The sequence below is a fragment of the Hemicordylus capensis genome, chromosome 6 (assembly GCF_027244095.1).
Source record: "Hemicordylus capensis ecotype Gifberg chromosome 6, rHemCap1.1.pri, whole genome shotgun sequence".
NCBI classification, from domain to species: Eukaryota; Metazoa; Chordata; class Lepidosauria; order Squamata; family Cordylidae; genus Hemicordylus; species Hemicordylus capensis.
Window position 1 is genome coordinate 110,089,696 of NC_069662.1, and position 16,859 is coordinate 110,106,554.

The window sequence follows — 16,859 nt, forward strand, 5'->3', positions numbered from 1 at the left end:
GAAAGTGATAGACATTCCTCTTTAGCAGGAAAAGAAAAACATCACTAACAATTCCTGTGCCAGAGAATACAAGAATAAGGACAAATGTACATGACAGGAGACCACCTAAAAGTCTTCAAGACTGTGTCACTTAAGTTTACATTAATTCAATTCTGGTTGTTATAAAGGGGAGGGATGTATTGTATTCTGTCTAGTAATCTTTTACGTTGAGTTGTTGAGAAGTTTGTCTCAGTCCGGATTCTGTAAAGGGTTTGGGGTCGGGCGGTGTGGAGTCAATAAGGAAAAGGGAAGGAAAGGAGGAGGGAATTGAGTTCTTGTTTCTGAATAAACTTTTAGTTAAATCTGCATAAGATTTCTTTGTGTCTATGCAGGAAGCAGCTATAAAACACCATGTCCCTGGTGTGTGTTTTTAATTTAGGAGCTTTAACACCTCAGTCTTCCAAGTTTATTTTTGGATATTATCCTAGAAGGACAATAAGAGGAAGCATTACTCATTGTGTTCTCTCCTTGTATTTCACTTTGTTATAAGATACTAAGCCACCCAGGACTTCTTCACAAGGGTCCCCCCACTCATTTTAGGATAAAAGGCTGAAGATATTTCCTACACATGTGCAGAACTGCCCTCTCCTATTGTAGTGAAATACTAAGCTACTCACATTCAGACTTCAAGTGTACATTAGGTAGAGCACACAGAAATAGGAATAATACCATATATTTCTACTTATTTGTGACTGAATTTTTAATATGATCATTGTTATGAGCATAATCCACAACATACATCAAAATGGTCTCTGATGGGAGATGATTTTCAGATAGTGTAACCAGGCATTAACTCCTGCTAACTGGGCAAGAAGCACTTGGGCAAGAAGTGACTCTCATATTTGACAGGCAAAGAACAAGACCAGCATAGCATCTCTCTAGTGAGTGTTGGTGATGATTCATGCGTGTGTGTATGTGTGTGAGTTTAGACTGTGAACTGTTTAGGGTCCGGCTACCATTTCCACAAACTTTTTGCTATATAAACTACTACAAGAACTTTTATTGAAAAGTGCTATTTAATTATTATAATTCTAGGATATGATGTTTAGTGTCTGTGTATGTGTATTTGTGACACAAAATTACTGAAGACCCCAACTGAGAAGTAATTAAATGGGAAGAAAGAATAATATTGGGGGCACAAATTGGGAAGACTTCTAATTTGCAAATCCTAAGCAAATATGAATATATAGGCACAGCCAAAGTTTTTTTAATTTTTCAATAATTTAATTTCAAAGTTGATCATAGCATGATTTAATTGCCAATTTGCCCATAAAATGTCTAATGTTAAAAATAGTCTATTTTCTATTATATTATATTTTTGCATAAATATTTCTGTGCTAACTACAACTAATATTGTTGCCTGTCTTTACTTTGAAATGTAAACCATTAGTTTGCTATATTGAGAAAAAATACATTTACTAATTTGATAAGACACCATGCTGCTAGCAATTTCATAATGATAGCAATAGCTATATTGTTTTCCGCCTGATTTCTGGAGGGCAACTCAATTTGTCTGTAATGTGAATGATAAATTACACAACAGTTTTTAAAGTAGCATAAAATGATGGAACAGGTGAATACCAAAATGCAGGCTATTAAGCATGTGTTTCAATTAAAGTTGTGATTTCAGTTTTCAATTTCATTTTCATTTCCTAGAGTGAGGGGGATTCTTCTCCGTTTTACCTGTTGTTTGAGGAAAGCCTTCCCTCAAACCAGGGCAATGAAGTTCATGTAGGCTTCTTGTAGAATTTCTGAATAGCCTCCAGAAATGTTCAAAAAAACAGAAAGTGTGCCCATAATCATAAAATAATGTTTAGAGATACATTTGATGACAAACATGTAAGAGACCAGCTCATTACATCAGGATGAGCAGAAGTGATAGGCAGCAGTATAGTCACCATTGACCAAGGATAGATATAAGTTTATTTGGTCATTGACCAGCAAAATGACCAAGGAATTATGGGTTGATTTATGATTTGTGTTGGGGCCTGCACTAGTTGTTTTTTAGGGCGGGCGGGAGGCGGGGAATAAAAACAAAAATCTAGATATGCTGTTCATATTCATTTGATCAGATGTTACTGCTCAAGATCAGAAATTTGCTGAAAACAGGACAGAACAAAAGAGTAGCAGGCAGAAGACAAATTGCAAATGCTATTGAGCAAACAATTAATAAGGTTGTGTGAAGCTTCAGCGAAGCCAGTTCCAAATTCAATTGGTCAAATTTGACCTGAATCAAACCACTGGCCAGTTCAGGATGAATCCTGTTTGGCCTTCAAATCCCACCTACATACTTACCCTCACCCAAACTCACACTTCCCCAACTCCTGAAATTATCTGGCAGGTGAAACTTCCAGTGAAGCTTCTTTGCTTCTAGCGGTGAAGGGGATGTAGCCACGGTAATCTGAGTTTCACAAAAACTTTGCAGCACTAGTTGATTTTGCCCCCTGTAGCATCTGAGAAACCTTAGGTTTTTTCCAGGGGCTGTAGCTACTGCAGCAGCCCCTTAAAAAGGTGACAATTCCCAAGAGTACCCATACCTTTCCAAAGTCTATAGAAGGGAGGTGGGGGGAAGTGTTTCAAACCTTTCTGAAAGTCAAATAACTGCAGCCACAGCTCCCTTGCTGCTGGCAAGAAAATAAAATTAAAGAGAATAGCCCATTGGACTCTTGCCTGCCTAGTAATTACAGAGATCAGAAAAATGTGTGTCTGGGTGGAGTTTGTTCAGGCAAAGGAGGGTGGGCCAGGGCTTCAGCCTGGATTCAAAGTAGCCCCTTCAAATTAGGCCAAATCAAATCAGACAGGTAGCAAGTAGGGGTGTGCATTTTGGAATTTTCTTGTTTCGATTTGTATCCGAATCGAAACATCCCCGTTTTGCTTTGTACCCAAATTTTCCGAATCTGAATCCGAATCGATTTGGATTTTTAAAAAGAGTCCCAGGGCAAAAAGAGTGGGTGGTGGTGGTAGTATCCAATGGGTGGAAGCTACCACCCAAATTTCAAAGGAATTAGGCAAAGGGCTGATTTTTTTGTGTGGATTTTTTTAAAGTTTACACATCTTTAAGAATTTTCCCATAGGGAATAATGGGGATTCCAACAAATGTATCACTTCAAATCAAGGGGAAAGGGATGACCCAGAGCAGAGTGTGGTGGGTGGTAGTGCCCAATGGGGGCAAGGAAACTTCCAGAATTATTTCAAAGGAATTGGGCAAAGGGCTGATCTTTTGTGATTTGATGAAGTTTACGTGTCTTTAAGATTTCTCCCATAGGGAATAATGGAGGTTTCAGCAGCCCCATAATTCCACTTGGGGGCACTGGGGTTGCCCAGAGCGAGGGGTTGTGTAGTGCACATAGGGTGCCAACCACCCCCATACCCACAAGCCTGTGGGGTACTGGGTTTTGTTGTTTCTGAGGTGTTAATTGTAGATTCTCTGGTAACATATGAGATTTTCATTGAAAAACAAGAATCCACTCTCATATCCCACCAGAAAATCTACACTCAGAACACCACAGAAACAGCAGAACCCAGCACCCCATGGGTTAGCAACCCTTCCCTTGGCCAATGTGGGGTCAGTAAAGAGTGGGAAGAAGCAAAAGAGCCAATGGGGGACAAGGAGGGAATTGTCAGCAGGTCAGCCCATGATTTAGATCACCAATCAGAAGGCTGGAAGGGTGGGAAATTCAAAGAGATGTCAAACACAAAATGGAGACTGACTCAGAGATCACCACAAAATGGAGGTCCGAAACAACAAAATGTCTTGCAGCCGAAACAGAGACGTTTTGTTTTGTATACAAAACTTTTGGATCTGGAAAATGGGTGTTTTGTTTTGTCTACAAAACACCCGAAACAGGCTGTTTTGGGTACAAAGCGTTTTGTATCCGAAACGTTTTGCACATCCCTAGTAACAAGTGCGAAATTGAATTGGCAGCCCATCCAAAGCATCAAGGCTGGCTCCAAACTGAATCATGCTCCCCTGAACCACTCATTAATTTATGGACAATGGTTGACATGTTGTGCAACCATGGTTCTCTGCAGTGGCAACACTGCTTCCAGGTCCACACAAATGGCGCCTGTCTCTGTAGGGCTTGTGTATCATGTCAGCCATTAAATATATTTTTGTATATAAGCAGATGAACTTTCTGATACATATATATATGCAATAGGTATATATATCTTATAAAGCTATCTATACTTTTGGCTCAAGCGGGAAAGTAACTTGCCTAGCGAGCAAGAGGATGCCGGTTCGAATCCCCGCTGGTAAATTTCCCAGACTATGGGAAACACCTATATCAGGCAGCAGCAATATAGGAAAGATGCTGAAAGGCATCATCTCATACCGTGCAGGAGATGGCAATGGTAAACGCCTCCTGTATTCTACCAAAGGTGACCACATGGCTCTGTGGTCTCCAGGAGTTGACACCAACTCGAGGACACAACTTTACAACTTTACATTTTTGCCTTTACTTCTTATACTGAGCTTTTACTATCTTTATTACAGGTCAGTGATCTTCACTGTTTTTTTAAGCAGGGACCACTTTGGAGAATAACTTCAATGTGAGAACCATTTGCAACTGTGCTAAGTTCCACACAGTGCTGCATAGGCTTGTGCCCGAAACGTTTCGGCAGCCATTGAAAAGGCCGCCGAAACGTTTCGGGTGTCGGGGCAGATTCGGTGATTCGGCGCCGGCGGGGGTAGGGCTTTAAGGGCGGGGGAGAGTGTACTCACCCCCCCCCGCCGCGTTTCCCCCGCCGGCGCTCTCCGAATTTGAAGCCCCTCGGGGCGGCAGCGTTCCTCCTTGCCGCCCCGTTTGCCCCCTCGGCCGGAAGTGGCCGGAAGTTCCGAGCGCGCGTGCGCGCGCACGACGGACGCACGCGCGCTTGGAACTTCCGGCCACTTCCGGCCGAGGGGGCAAACGGGGCGGCAAGGAGGAACGCTGCCGCCCCGAGGGGCTTCAAATTCGGAGAGCGCCGGCGGGGGAAACGCGGCGGGGGGGGGTGAGTACACTCTCCCCCGCCCTTAAAGCCCTACCCCCGCCGGCGCCGATAAATATCGTGCACATCCCTAGTGCTGCACTTTTCTCAGTGCTTGAAGGTCCCTTTAAGAGAGATGGAGTCCTAAGAGAAAAACAGAGAGAAGAGCTACAAATCCCAGCAGTCTGTGCACACTATCCAAGATGGTGTAGGGCTTAAGAGGTTCCATTTCCCTTAAGGGAGCCCCCCACACAGACCAAGCACAGCATTGCACAGTGAGAATGGTTGTCTCTGCATGGTGCCAGGTGGGCTGTGCAGAGTATTCAGCTTTGGCTGAACCTTCACACAGGCTCAGTAAATAATTAACAACACTTACGCTTAATAGGGGCTGCCACTGACCCCTGGACTTTACAGTGAAGAACACTGCCATATGAAATTATATGTACGTGATGTATTGTTAAGCAGTCTGATTGTGCTCTGGGAACCCTTCAAGTAGCCCCAGGGATATAATATCTCCTGATGGAGCCCATAAAGTAAGGCATCCATAAAAATGGCTAAACCTTACTTTCAAATTGTGCACTGACCTGCTACCTTTTACTTCTTGCTGTATCTTTCATGCCTGCCCTTGTCCAGCCATTGTTCCCCAGACTTGCTGCTGACTGGGGCAGGAGACGACAACTTTGGTCCTGTTGCCAATTAAAATGACAGTTCCTCACACTGGGATACACATCTAAACATGCATCCCATTGAAAGGGAATGAATGAAAAAAAGAATACTGAAAAGAGAAAACTTAGTTCATGGAGAATATTTACCCCTTCCTTGATTTCAGATTAGCACTGCTTTCAAATAGAAATAAATGGTTCTGATAACTGTAAAAAATACCCTGCATTTTCTCTTAGTAATTCCACAATTCTTTCAATGAACCCGAGGTCAGCATTTATGATGGAAAGACACTTTTATGTTAAACCAATATTCCCATGAGAGCCTGTGAGATGTAGTTTCATACAAAACCAATATTGCCCTCACATTTTCTAGCTGGAGTACCACTTATTATGAGAGTGGAGTATTTCAATAGCCAGTTGTTGCTTGCATGCCTATGAATAGTAATATTTCTGCAAACTCTTGACTTTGAATTTGATAGTTAGAGTTTTTAAAAAATATGGTGTAAAAAAATAAACTCATGCAATATGGAAGTCGTGCCAATTGTATGTGTCATTAGACATTTTACTTTGTAGCTTGGGCTAACAGCAACATTTTTCCATTGTAGTTCATCAATATTTATGAATGATGCCAATATATATATATAGAATCCATATATACATGAAGCTGTCTTATATTGAGTCATATTATTGATCTGTTTAGCTTGGTATTGTCAACACTGAGCAGCAGCAGCTCTCCAGGATTTTAGACAGAGGTCTTTCCTAGCCTTACCTGGAGATGCCAGGGGATTCAGCATTGGCAGTCTTCTGCATGCCCAGCATTTGCTCTATCAGGAATCTTCTGCATACAAAGCATTGATCTACAGTCCAACCTGGTCTCTCGTCAAAGTCTATCTGTTTTTCTTTTCAGATACTTATCACAGCAACTGCTATTGCAAGCATGGCGTGATATGACTCCTTGTAATTATTGTTTGCATGCTATCTGGCTTTTTCTTCTATGTATTGGTAGAGTAGACCCTAGACAGTGTTCCCTCTAACAGGGATTCTCAGATGTTGTTGATTACAATTCCCAGAATTCCCAAGCAAATCCATTGCAGCTGGGGATTCTGGGAGCTATAGTCAAGAACATCTGGGAATCCCTGTTAGAGGGAACACTGAACCCTACCATAAGACATGGAAGAGACTCATGCTTTATGATTAATACAACGAGGAATGTACTGACCTGCATTTTCCATAGAAGTAGTAGCAATGGGAAGAGAGTGGAAAAATTCTAAGTGATTATAGTATTTACTCTCTATTCCTGGGAACTAGATAGAGTTGGTCTCTACCTTATCTATTGGTATAGAAGAGGGCACAGTACAATTCATAGCTTGCTCCATAACTCTCTGATGATGGTTTCATAGCATTTCACTGTAAGCCCATTCAGTTCCCCTGTCCCCACAAAGTGGCTTGGTGTGGATGTTGGACATGAACATGGGAGAGGAAGCTAGGCATGTAGACTCCATTACAATGTCAGAGCACCACAATGGGCAAGTCAATCACGAAGAGAACAGAGGGGCCTGTTCTGCCTGCCCCAGATGCCATATTCTATATGCTAGAGATTGCTAACACATGCTAAAACTTCCACAAAGCTATAGTTCCCAAGGTTAAAGCCATAAAGTGGTTTATGAATTTGTCAAGTTGAGTTAGGGCTGTGGGCCAAGTTTTTGACCCCCTCCAATTTGCCAAAATGCTGATGATTAGGAAGAGTACAGAAGGCTTAGAAACCCTTCTCATTTGTGGGGAAATGTAGGACCTTTTTGTAAAGAGAGGTAGTGGTGGGGACCTACCTAAATGAGTGGAAGAGTTGTGGTATGTATTCATCTTTCTTAAACCAGCAACTTCACCCTTTGCAAGAAACAGCAGGCACAAAGTGATGTCATTCCCAGGCCACTTCCAGCTTTCAAGGCCCCTACCCATAAAAAAATAAAATAATAAAGACACATGAACAACAACAACAAAATTACATATCTTATTTGCTTAAATTTGCAGCTGTCAGCTGAGAGTGTGTGTCACCTTTTGGTCCAATAGGGATGCACATGAAAACAAGTTGCAAAATTTAACAAATGCCAAAACATTAACAAGTGTCTAAATTTGAGGCCCCTTGTAAGCTTAAAGCCCAAGCCAAATGGACTTCCTGGCCCTCCCTCTGAATGGCCGTGGTCATTCCCTGGTGTATTTCAGGAAGTAAAATAGCACTGACCAGGAAGTAAGTGGTGCTTTAAATACTGCCATGCCTACTGTAGCCTACAGAGATGGCAGGTGCTAATTAAGAAAGAAAAATACACCATTGCAACCCCTATGCTTCTTAGGTAAGAAACATACCCATCCCCTCTCAAAATTCATTACATTTTCCTTGGCTTCTCATAAACATGTCGAATCCTGTCCCCCATTTTCACATCCAATTAAAACATTTGCATGGATGAGGGATATTATTTTTTCTAGTCCTTGTTTATATTTTACCTTTCTTTGAACAAGCTCAAAGAAGCATACATGGGGTTTGCAGACAGAGACTCATCTAGGCACTGACCAGACCTAGACCTGTTTGGTTGCTGTATCACCTATGTTCAAACCATGGTTGCTGTATCATGTGTTTTCAGACCATCTTGTTAACCATCTATATAATTAATTCTCCAAGATCAGATGCTTGGGGACGTGGCAGAAAGAAGGCGATTGCCTGACAGAGGGAGAGACACGAGCAAGAGTTCCAGCCACGCATCCTGAGAGCACTGGCAACCGTTGCCGCCCTGAAGAGGACAGGCGGTGGGAGGAGGATGGCCAGCAGGTGAAGCCCCGCCGCCCTGAGGAGGAGGACATGCAGTAGGAGAAGGATGGCCAGTGGGCAAAGCCCTGTGGGCCTGAGAAGGATGGGCAGCGGGAAAAGCCCTGCCACCCTGAGGGGGAGGACAGGGGGAGGGAGGAGCATGGCCAGCAGGTCAAGCGGTGGGAGGCGGCAGTGGGATGGTGTGGCCCTGGCCCGCCAGGGTGAGGCGGCAGTGGTGGGCCCTGGCCCACCCGCACAGAGGAAGCGGCGGCGGGCCAGCCTAGCCTGGCCACCAGGAGGAGGAGATGGGAGGCGGCGGCAGGACGGCCTGGAACGGGGGGGGGCTGCGGGGTGAGGGAGTGGCCAGTTGGCTGGCTAGCTAGCCAGAAAGCTGGGCATACCAGCATGTGGGCAGGGAGGGGGCTAGGCCCAACTAGAGACACAGATGCTCTGCGCCCAGGCCCACTAGTGATTTACTATTTCAGGTTGAATGAATAGCTGAAAAGTGAAGAAATATTGGTGGTCATCCACCAATTTTGGTGGTCACCTACCTCCTGTTTTGATAAGAAGGAACCACTAGGTTTAAAAAAAAAAAACACCTTTGCTTGGACTCCTTCCTCTGATCCTCTTTTGACAGCTGCAGCCAGTGTCTGACTTTGTAAGCAGATTGGGCCTTCATTTAAAGGTAAAGTGTGCTATCGAGTCAAGTCGATTTCAACTCCTGGCACCTGCAGAGCCTTTGTGGTTTTCTTTGGTAGAATGCTGGAGGGGTTTACCATTGCCATCTCCTGCACAGTATGAGACGATGCCTTTCAGCATCTTGTTATATTGCTGCTGCCCGATATAGTACCAGTGGGGATTTGAACCGGCAACCTTCTGCTTGTTAGTCAATCATTTCCCTGCTGCACCACTTAAAGTGGCTTGGTAAGACGTTCTAATTTCAGATTGTTTTATCAAGAACCATGAGTGCTTGCAGGAATTATTCTGGGAGGGGAAGCAAAGTACATGCATACAAATATATACATCAAATATGTAAATAGAAATCTAATCTGGTATGAATCCAGAGGGGCGACTACCCCACTGCCCTCACCTCCATGGATGCCCATGCTAAGAACTAGCATGGTCCCCAAGCAAAAACCATTACTATAACACATGGAAATACAGGACTTGTTCCAACTTCAGACTCTGGTGGTAGCCACACTTTCCTTAAGAACAGAAGATAGAGAGTACTGTATGGGTTCTGGTATGGAGGGAGATGGACCTGGCTATCAAACAGAAGGGGGAAATGTGATCATGCTTTTAATTGAATGGTAGGACTAGAAGCCATGGGACTAGGGATAGAGAGAGAGAAGGAGAGAGGGAGACTAGGATGAGAACAGGAAAGAGAATATAAAGTGACAGTTGGAGAACCTTTGAGTGTAGTAGTGCACATATGGGTGGAGTAAGTAAATGAACCACATTCCTACTCTCTTCTCCCCGTGCTCTGGTTCACATGCTCTGCCACCATGTTAACCCTCAGTTCATGGGCTGATCATTTGCCCGGGTTGGGGAACCAACAAAATGAGCAGCCGCATGTAGGAGGTTAACATGGAAGTGAGGGAGGCAGAGCAATTGGGTAGGGAGAAGAGTGGGAATAAGCTGTACCTGTAGCTCATTTATTCTCCCTCACGCTCTGCCCATATGAGCCCTACTGTCTGAGTGTCTTTTCCAGAGATAGCCGAGATACCTTTTCGAGGATCTTATTTTTCAGAATATTTTCAAGTTTATTCTCCTGATCCAAATGCCTAGAGGCATTTCATCAGATCAAATGAGAGGTAAGAAGCACCTGCACAATAATTCACATTTTTAAAAAAAAGTTAATACAGTCTGTATATTAGCTGTGGAGAGCAAAGATCTGGTTGCCTTTCTGAAGGGAAATAGAAGCTTTGTGTAACTCCTACACATTTATAGCTCCATTCATTCCCAACTCATTGTTCAAGGGGTTCTGTCATCCTTTTTGCAACTGTCTTATAAGACCAAAACTGTGTTTTGATAGTGCTTTCTTTCAAATTTAAGTATTGAGTTCAGTAGACATCAGTCGAAACATCTGTTAAGTATTAACTTGCATTCGGAATAGGAATATTAAAAAGTACAAGTACCTTTGCTCAAGGAGGTATTATCAGATAATGAACTTATAAGTCTGTGATTCAGATGGTTCCCCATTCTCTGTGTTGGGAGTGGATAAGAGTGCATTCAATTAGCGAAGAATCCCACTCACGCTTTCAGTATGGTTCTAGTGGTAGTATGAGCACCCTTAAGGGTATTTGGATCAATGACAAAGTTCCTTCACATCTGGTTTGTTCAGAATAACATTGTGCTTGTAGGCATCATTATTATCAATGGGATTCTTGAGACTACACATTTGAGACTGTATTGGAAGTGAGCAAAGAGAAGTGGAGAAGAAGGAGAAAAAGCTGACAAATAGAGCTGGAATGGAAAATAGGCCTCTGCTTCAAAACAGTTTGTTATATAGAACAGAAGCTCCTGGGCATGCAAGCATCCAGCCCAACAGCTGGGTAGGAAAATAGGAGAATAATAGCGTGTAGTAGAAGTTGACATATATTAGGGACTATCACTCTTAGTCAGATCCCTGGGATGTCTCTTATGCCCTTCTGGTCACAAATGGAGTACCATTTGGTTTGGGAGCTACCAGAGCTTCATAATGAGCCGCTTTTGATGTTTCATAGTTGTACCATCTTGTCCTAACTACGCCGGAGCTCCTGCCTATTGTACAAGTGCCACATTCAACAACAATATGACCAAGCAATAACAAACACAAAACACTAAAAGTATCTCTGTGAAAAATGTGAAGAACCCGAAACCTTGCTGCCAACAGACAAAGCCATGCCAAAAATGGACCTACAATGTTGTTTATTTCATTAAGAACACTGTAACAAGGTATTTGTTGAAGATAGTTTCACCAAAAGAGTAATATGGGTACATGAATAAGATTCTGCCCCCACCCCATGAGAGATATAGTATGCCAACATTTCCAAGTCTAATAAGAAACTCGCCCCAAATGATCACTCAGATGAATATATTGTGGACGATAAGCAGAACATTATTTTAACAAAAACTGTAGAGATCTTTTTTAGTGCTAATGGTTTAATTACTATGATTTGGCACACAGGTATAAGCACATTAGTAGGAATAATTTAAAAGTTGTTCAGCTTACATAATATTAGCATTTCCGTTGCTGATATAAAGCATAAAAGTCCTGAATTTTACTCAGAGCTGTACTATCATATGTTAGAACTACATAAGTATTCCTTCAGCTAGCATGAAATTGGATTTTTTGTCCCACTTTGCCTATATGATATTAACTTCAGTAGGCATTGCTTTCAAGCCTAATAACTGAAAGATCATTCATAGTCTAAATGCCATTCCAAACCACTATTATTAACCATATCCAGCATTCAATGAATGACCTGTAAAACATAGTAGGCAGCGGCCTGGTTCAGACAATCATCAAAACCATGATAGATGATAACAAATGTACCTGCCTTTCCCTTGGCCTTGCATGCTCCCCCTTCCCTTCTGCCTCATATGCAAGAGGAGATTTAAAGAGTCTGCTTTTGAACTATTTTGAATATTTTGTCTGAATTTAGGGAACTGTGGTTTGGTCAAACTGTGGGTTTTTTTAACAATATGAACCCATGGTTTTACTTTTCCAGGTACCAGTTCAGAACTTCTAAAGCCTCACACTTGAATCAGATGCAAATAAGTAAAGCTGAGCATTATCAGTATATTGGTGGTGCCTTGCGCCAAGCCTCCAGATGACCTCAGAAGGATAAGATGTGGGGCAAGATGAAATCTTGTTTTCCTACAATCACACCTACTCTAGTAAATGTCCAAGCAGAAGCTCAACAAGTACAGCAGCTCCACTTATAATGCATCCAGTGGAACACCGCCCCCCCATACATTCAGACTGATAACAACGCAAGGAATTTCTTGGGTTTTAGCCTGAAAGGGAGAGGATCACCAGGTTGCCACTCTTCCTGTCTCTATGCTGTGTGCTTCCCTTGCCTGCCAATGCAGAACAAGAAGATGATGAACTTCATTTAGTTGCCTCAGCACCTACTGATATTCCCTCCTCTGCTCCCCACCAATAACAACAATTCAGGGCACTCTTGGAATGAATTTGAAAAAGATTGTGAACCATGCTTCCTCCCTTTTTTGGTAGCTTAGCTCTAATTGGAGTAGCTTGTGGCAGCTGTTGCCCTCAGTTCTCAATGTTTCCTGCTGTCCCCCCACTTCCAGTCACTTATATGATCTCTTGTTCTGTTCATTAATGTACACAAACTGTGTCCAACTGTATCCAATTGATCTGAGTTCCCCAGATCAAATGGCAACATAAACAGTATGGCTATGTTTATGACTATCTTCCATTTTCAAAAATACTATTAATATATGAAGTTTCAGGGTCCAAAGTTCCTCTTAAATACTACCAGAAACCGAAACCTTGATCCAGATCTTCCAACTGCTAATCCCACTTTTGTTTGAGATACAAGCAATTGGTGTCAACCTAGACAACTTCTGGGGAGTTGAAACTCCCTTCAGAATCGAGTGCAGGATATTTGAGGACCACAGCTGGATGTTGTGAGAATACAGAACTTCTGCATAGTATTGATGGCACTTTTTCTTAGCAGTCCATTCATTGGAAGATTTTAATAATGTCATAATGTATCATGCCGAGATCCATTGGGTGCACTATAAGAAGTGATGCTGCACCTTCTGAATTCCTGCCTGAACACTCACTATAGTGGGTGGCATTTGGGAAAAGATTGTGCCTTGAAGGGATGCATCAGGCAGAAATTCATCAGTGATTGGTTGTGATTGGGCAAATGTTTGGTGAAGCTTCACCTGTTGATCCTCCCCCCCCCATGGCTCATCCTTTCCCTTTCCAATTTTGAGCTAAAAGACCAAGGCAAAGTGTGGATGTATGGAGCCTAATTTGTAAAGCCTGCATAATATATGAAAGTAAAAACAATGTTTTTACTGAAGGTGCCTACCTTAACTAGCAATTTCACATTTCTCAGACCTCAAGTGAAAATTGTAAGAATTTTAACTCATTTAAAAGAAACTTGTTAATATTTTAATTTTGCTGCTTTTTGATGCTTATGGGCTTTTTTGCTATCTTTATTTTTGTAAGTTATATTGCTAGTTTATCATATTAGTCATTTTAGTTGATTATTTATGATAATAATTATGTTTTATTGTATTTTATTGATAACATAGCTCAGTGGTAGAGCACCTGCTTTGCATGCATAAGGTCCCAGGTTCAATCCCTGGCGTCTCCTGGGACTTCTACAAACAGCAGGCTTTACAAGTTTACAGGGAGGCTTTACTGCGAACTCAAAGTTGTCCCCAAAATCCAACACAAATAGTGGATTTTTTTTACCCCAGATATAAACCAGGCTACACTTAACGCACAGTGAAAAACCCGAATTGTGTGTGGACTGCTTCCTGAGACTTCAGAGTAAATCTGTCTGATATGTGAGTGCACGCCCTCCATTCCGGAAGAGGAGATGCAAGTTAAAGGGCTTTATAAGCTCCATGTGGAAAACTTCCTGGTAGGGCTGAGAGAGACTCCTATCTGAAACCTTGGAGAAGCCTCTGCCAGTCACTGTGAACTGTACTGAACTAGATATACCAATGGTCTGACTCAGTATAAGACAGCTTATGTTCCTATTCCTCTCTCCCTAGAAAAGTACTATAGAGGTCTTCAAATAAAGAAAGAAAATGTCTGTGATCTTCACTGAAAATATTTTTTTGCTGTAGAAAAAGTATAGAAATGCTAAAGAATGCTATTAGAACTTTTACGAAGAATTTTCATATTGGCAAGCTCCAAAAACAATCTGAAAATGTTACGTCTGCATATTTATTATGAACTATGATGAGGATGTTTCTATGGGACCAGTGCAGACTTGGATTTTAATTGGAAGGACTCTGAAATTATGCAGTTCTCTCAATGCAAGTTTGGGATTTAAATTTGGTCAACATCTGGGGAAAAAAGCAACCATTATTGAATGAACTTGCATCTATAGCATGATGCTTAATGAACATGGTATATCCCATTCACAGGTGGTTGAAAGCTGACCTGAAGGGTCTGAAGAGCTGAGGACAGCTCTTCAGCAGCTTGTGACCCTTGAGCAACCATGTTTCACTACAAAATCTATAGTTTTACAAGCTATGTAGCCATTTGCCAGGTAGAAATGATTTATACCATTTGCCAGGTAGAAAATAATGAAGTTTTGACAGTTCTCACAATGTTCTAAATGTGGTAGGAACAAACTCACAATTGTCCTTTTATGACCCATGCCATATAACAAGGATGATCTACATCCATGTGATGTGGAACTCATATGCTCTTGTATGCAATACAATGTAATAAAATGCAGATTGAAAACATATCCAGGGATGCTTTTGTGTACTTGGGTGCACAAGTGTGGGCCATGCTTTATGATCTATGTAGCGTTGGTGGTGGGAGTCATTCATGAGGCAGAGCTGTGCCCTTCCACATCTCCATGTGTAGACCGCAGACACTGGGACCATTTTTGAACCAGCTCCAAATGCTAGGCAAACAGTGTCTCTGCATAAGAAACACACAACCTCAAGGGAGAGCATGGCACTTGCACTCTGCACGATAAATTAGAAAAAAGTATATGGTGTATTTATAGTGCAATGATGTGCTAACTGCCTTCCCCACTGCACCTATTCAAAGGCATCCTCAAATAGGGCTACGACCTGAAATCTCGTTCTCTACATGAAGGTAAGCGCTGGTTGCCCGAGACTCGAAGAACAAGGTACGATAAAGATCCTTTGGGCTGTTCCACTTTAATAGCGCCCCCCCCCGCCTTCCTTTCCATTTTGTTCTTTCTATTCTGGGTTACATTCAGGACTTTCTTCCTCTCTGCTGTTTCTAACCCGCCCCGCCCGCCTTGCTTTTGACACATCTCTCTAATTTTAGGAGGTGTTGCTTTGTTTATTCTGTTCTCTTCGCTGCCAAACTGGAAGGAAAGGCAGGAGGCAGCAAGTGGCCAGGCGCTAACAGCAATCCGCTGCCGCCGCCGCCGCCATCCCTTGCGCGCGGCTTTTTTGGGGCTGTCCAGCCTCTCTTTTGAGATGGCAGAGGAGCGACGAATGCCCGGGAGGGAGCCAGCGTAGGCAGCAGCGGCCAACCCGCTCGGCGGCGCCTGAAGCAGCTGGTTCTGAAGACAAGGCGGCGGGAGCGCTGAGAGTCCTCCAGCTGTGGCGGTCCCCACCAGTCCCCCGTCCTCTGGCGGCGCGCGCCCCTCCTCAGCCGCGCTCTGCTCCTCGTTTGCTCTCCCGCCCGTCGCATGGCGGGCTGAGGGCGGCTCGCTGGTGGGCGCGCAGGGACAGCCTCCCGTAGGATGAAGAGCTCAGCTGGTGGCAGGAGAGAGAAGCTGCTCGGAGGCAAAGCCCAGTCCAGGAGCGGTAAGTAAGGGAGCCCTGGCGGCGCCCCTATGTATTCCGCACAGGGGCCGGCGGAGGGAGCAACCTACCCGCTCCCCGCTGTCTAGGTTCCCAAATCCTCTGCGAAAAGGCGGGAAAGGGGGCAGAAGCAGGGAGCCTGCCTGCTGCAGAACTGTGTTTGCATTTGTTGGAGCAGCCGCGCCAGGCGCAAAAAAGGCGCGCGCGAGGTGAATGGCGAGCCTCTAGGTGGCCAGATCAAAGTTTGCGAAATAAGAGGCGCCTTTTGGAGTTGGTGAGGTGAGGTCTGAGGCAGGTCCGACGCTTTCTGGGCAAGCGTGCTATGGGCTTTTCGGAAATAAGAGAAAGAGGCAAATACCTACGCATATAGATATAATACTCTCCCTCGGCGACCTCTCACATTGTTCCCTTCCAAGTGCCAGGCGGACCTGTGGCAAACATCCTAACCTGGTTGTTGCAATACTTCTTGGACAATCTTTGCACGAACTAGGGTTTCTGCTCCTCTCTGCTGGGACCTGTGTCTGATCCAGTCCGTCTAAGCTGCAGCTGCTTTGCTTAAAATTTTTGATTACCCCCTGCCAAAGATGGGAGAGTACTCACACATGCCTTTCTAAAGAGTGTCTCTGCTGATCTTTTTTGGTTTGTAAATTCTGTTCGTGATGAACGCTCAATTTCTAAAAATGGCAGATGCTTGGAGTCCAGTCCTGGAAATATTATATGGACCAGAAGCTTTTTATTTATTGATTTATTTTATTTTATTTTTTTATTCATTTATTCATTCATTTAGCAAATTCATTGACTGAGTGACTTCCTTAGACTTGAGGGGGTTTACATAAACAGAAACAACAACAGCAAAGAAAAAACAAACAACCACCCCCAACACAACCCACCCACCC

At 43.3% G+C, this 16,859-nt stretch overlaps 1 protein-coding gene across 10 annotated transcripts in view; it reads left to right on the top strand.

Annotated features, from left to right (window-relative positions):
* The first annotated feature begins 15,426 nt into the window (after nucleotides 1-15,426).
* ZNF385D (zinc finger protein 385D) overlaps nucleotides 15,427-16,859 on the top strand; it is a 641,404-nt gene continuing 639,971 nt past the window's right edge. For 4 of the 10 annotated variants that reach the window (XM_053263038.1, XM_053263036.1, XM_053263040.1 and 1 more), the window contains exon 1: nucleotides 15,428-15,966. Coding sequence is in view for 5 of the 10 variants with exons in the window: in XM_053263032.1 (XP_053119007.1) it covers nucleotides 15,903-15,966 (64 nt within the window). In the remaining 5 variants the exon portion in view is untranslated. Of the gene's footprint in view, nucleotides 15,967-16,117; nucleotides 16,243-16,859 lie in introns of those variants that run through there. The other 6 variants (XM_053263033.1, XM_053263044.1, XM_053263043.1 and 3 more) reach the window with 5 other exon arrangements.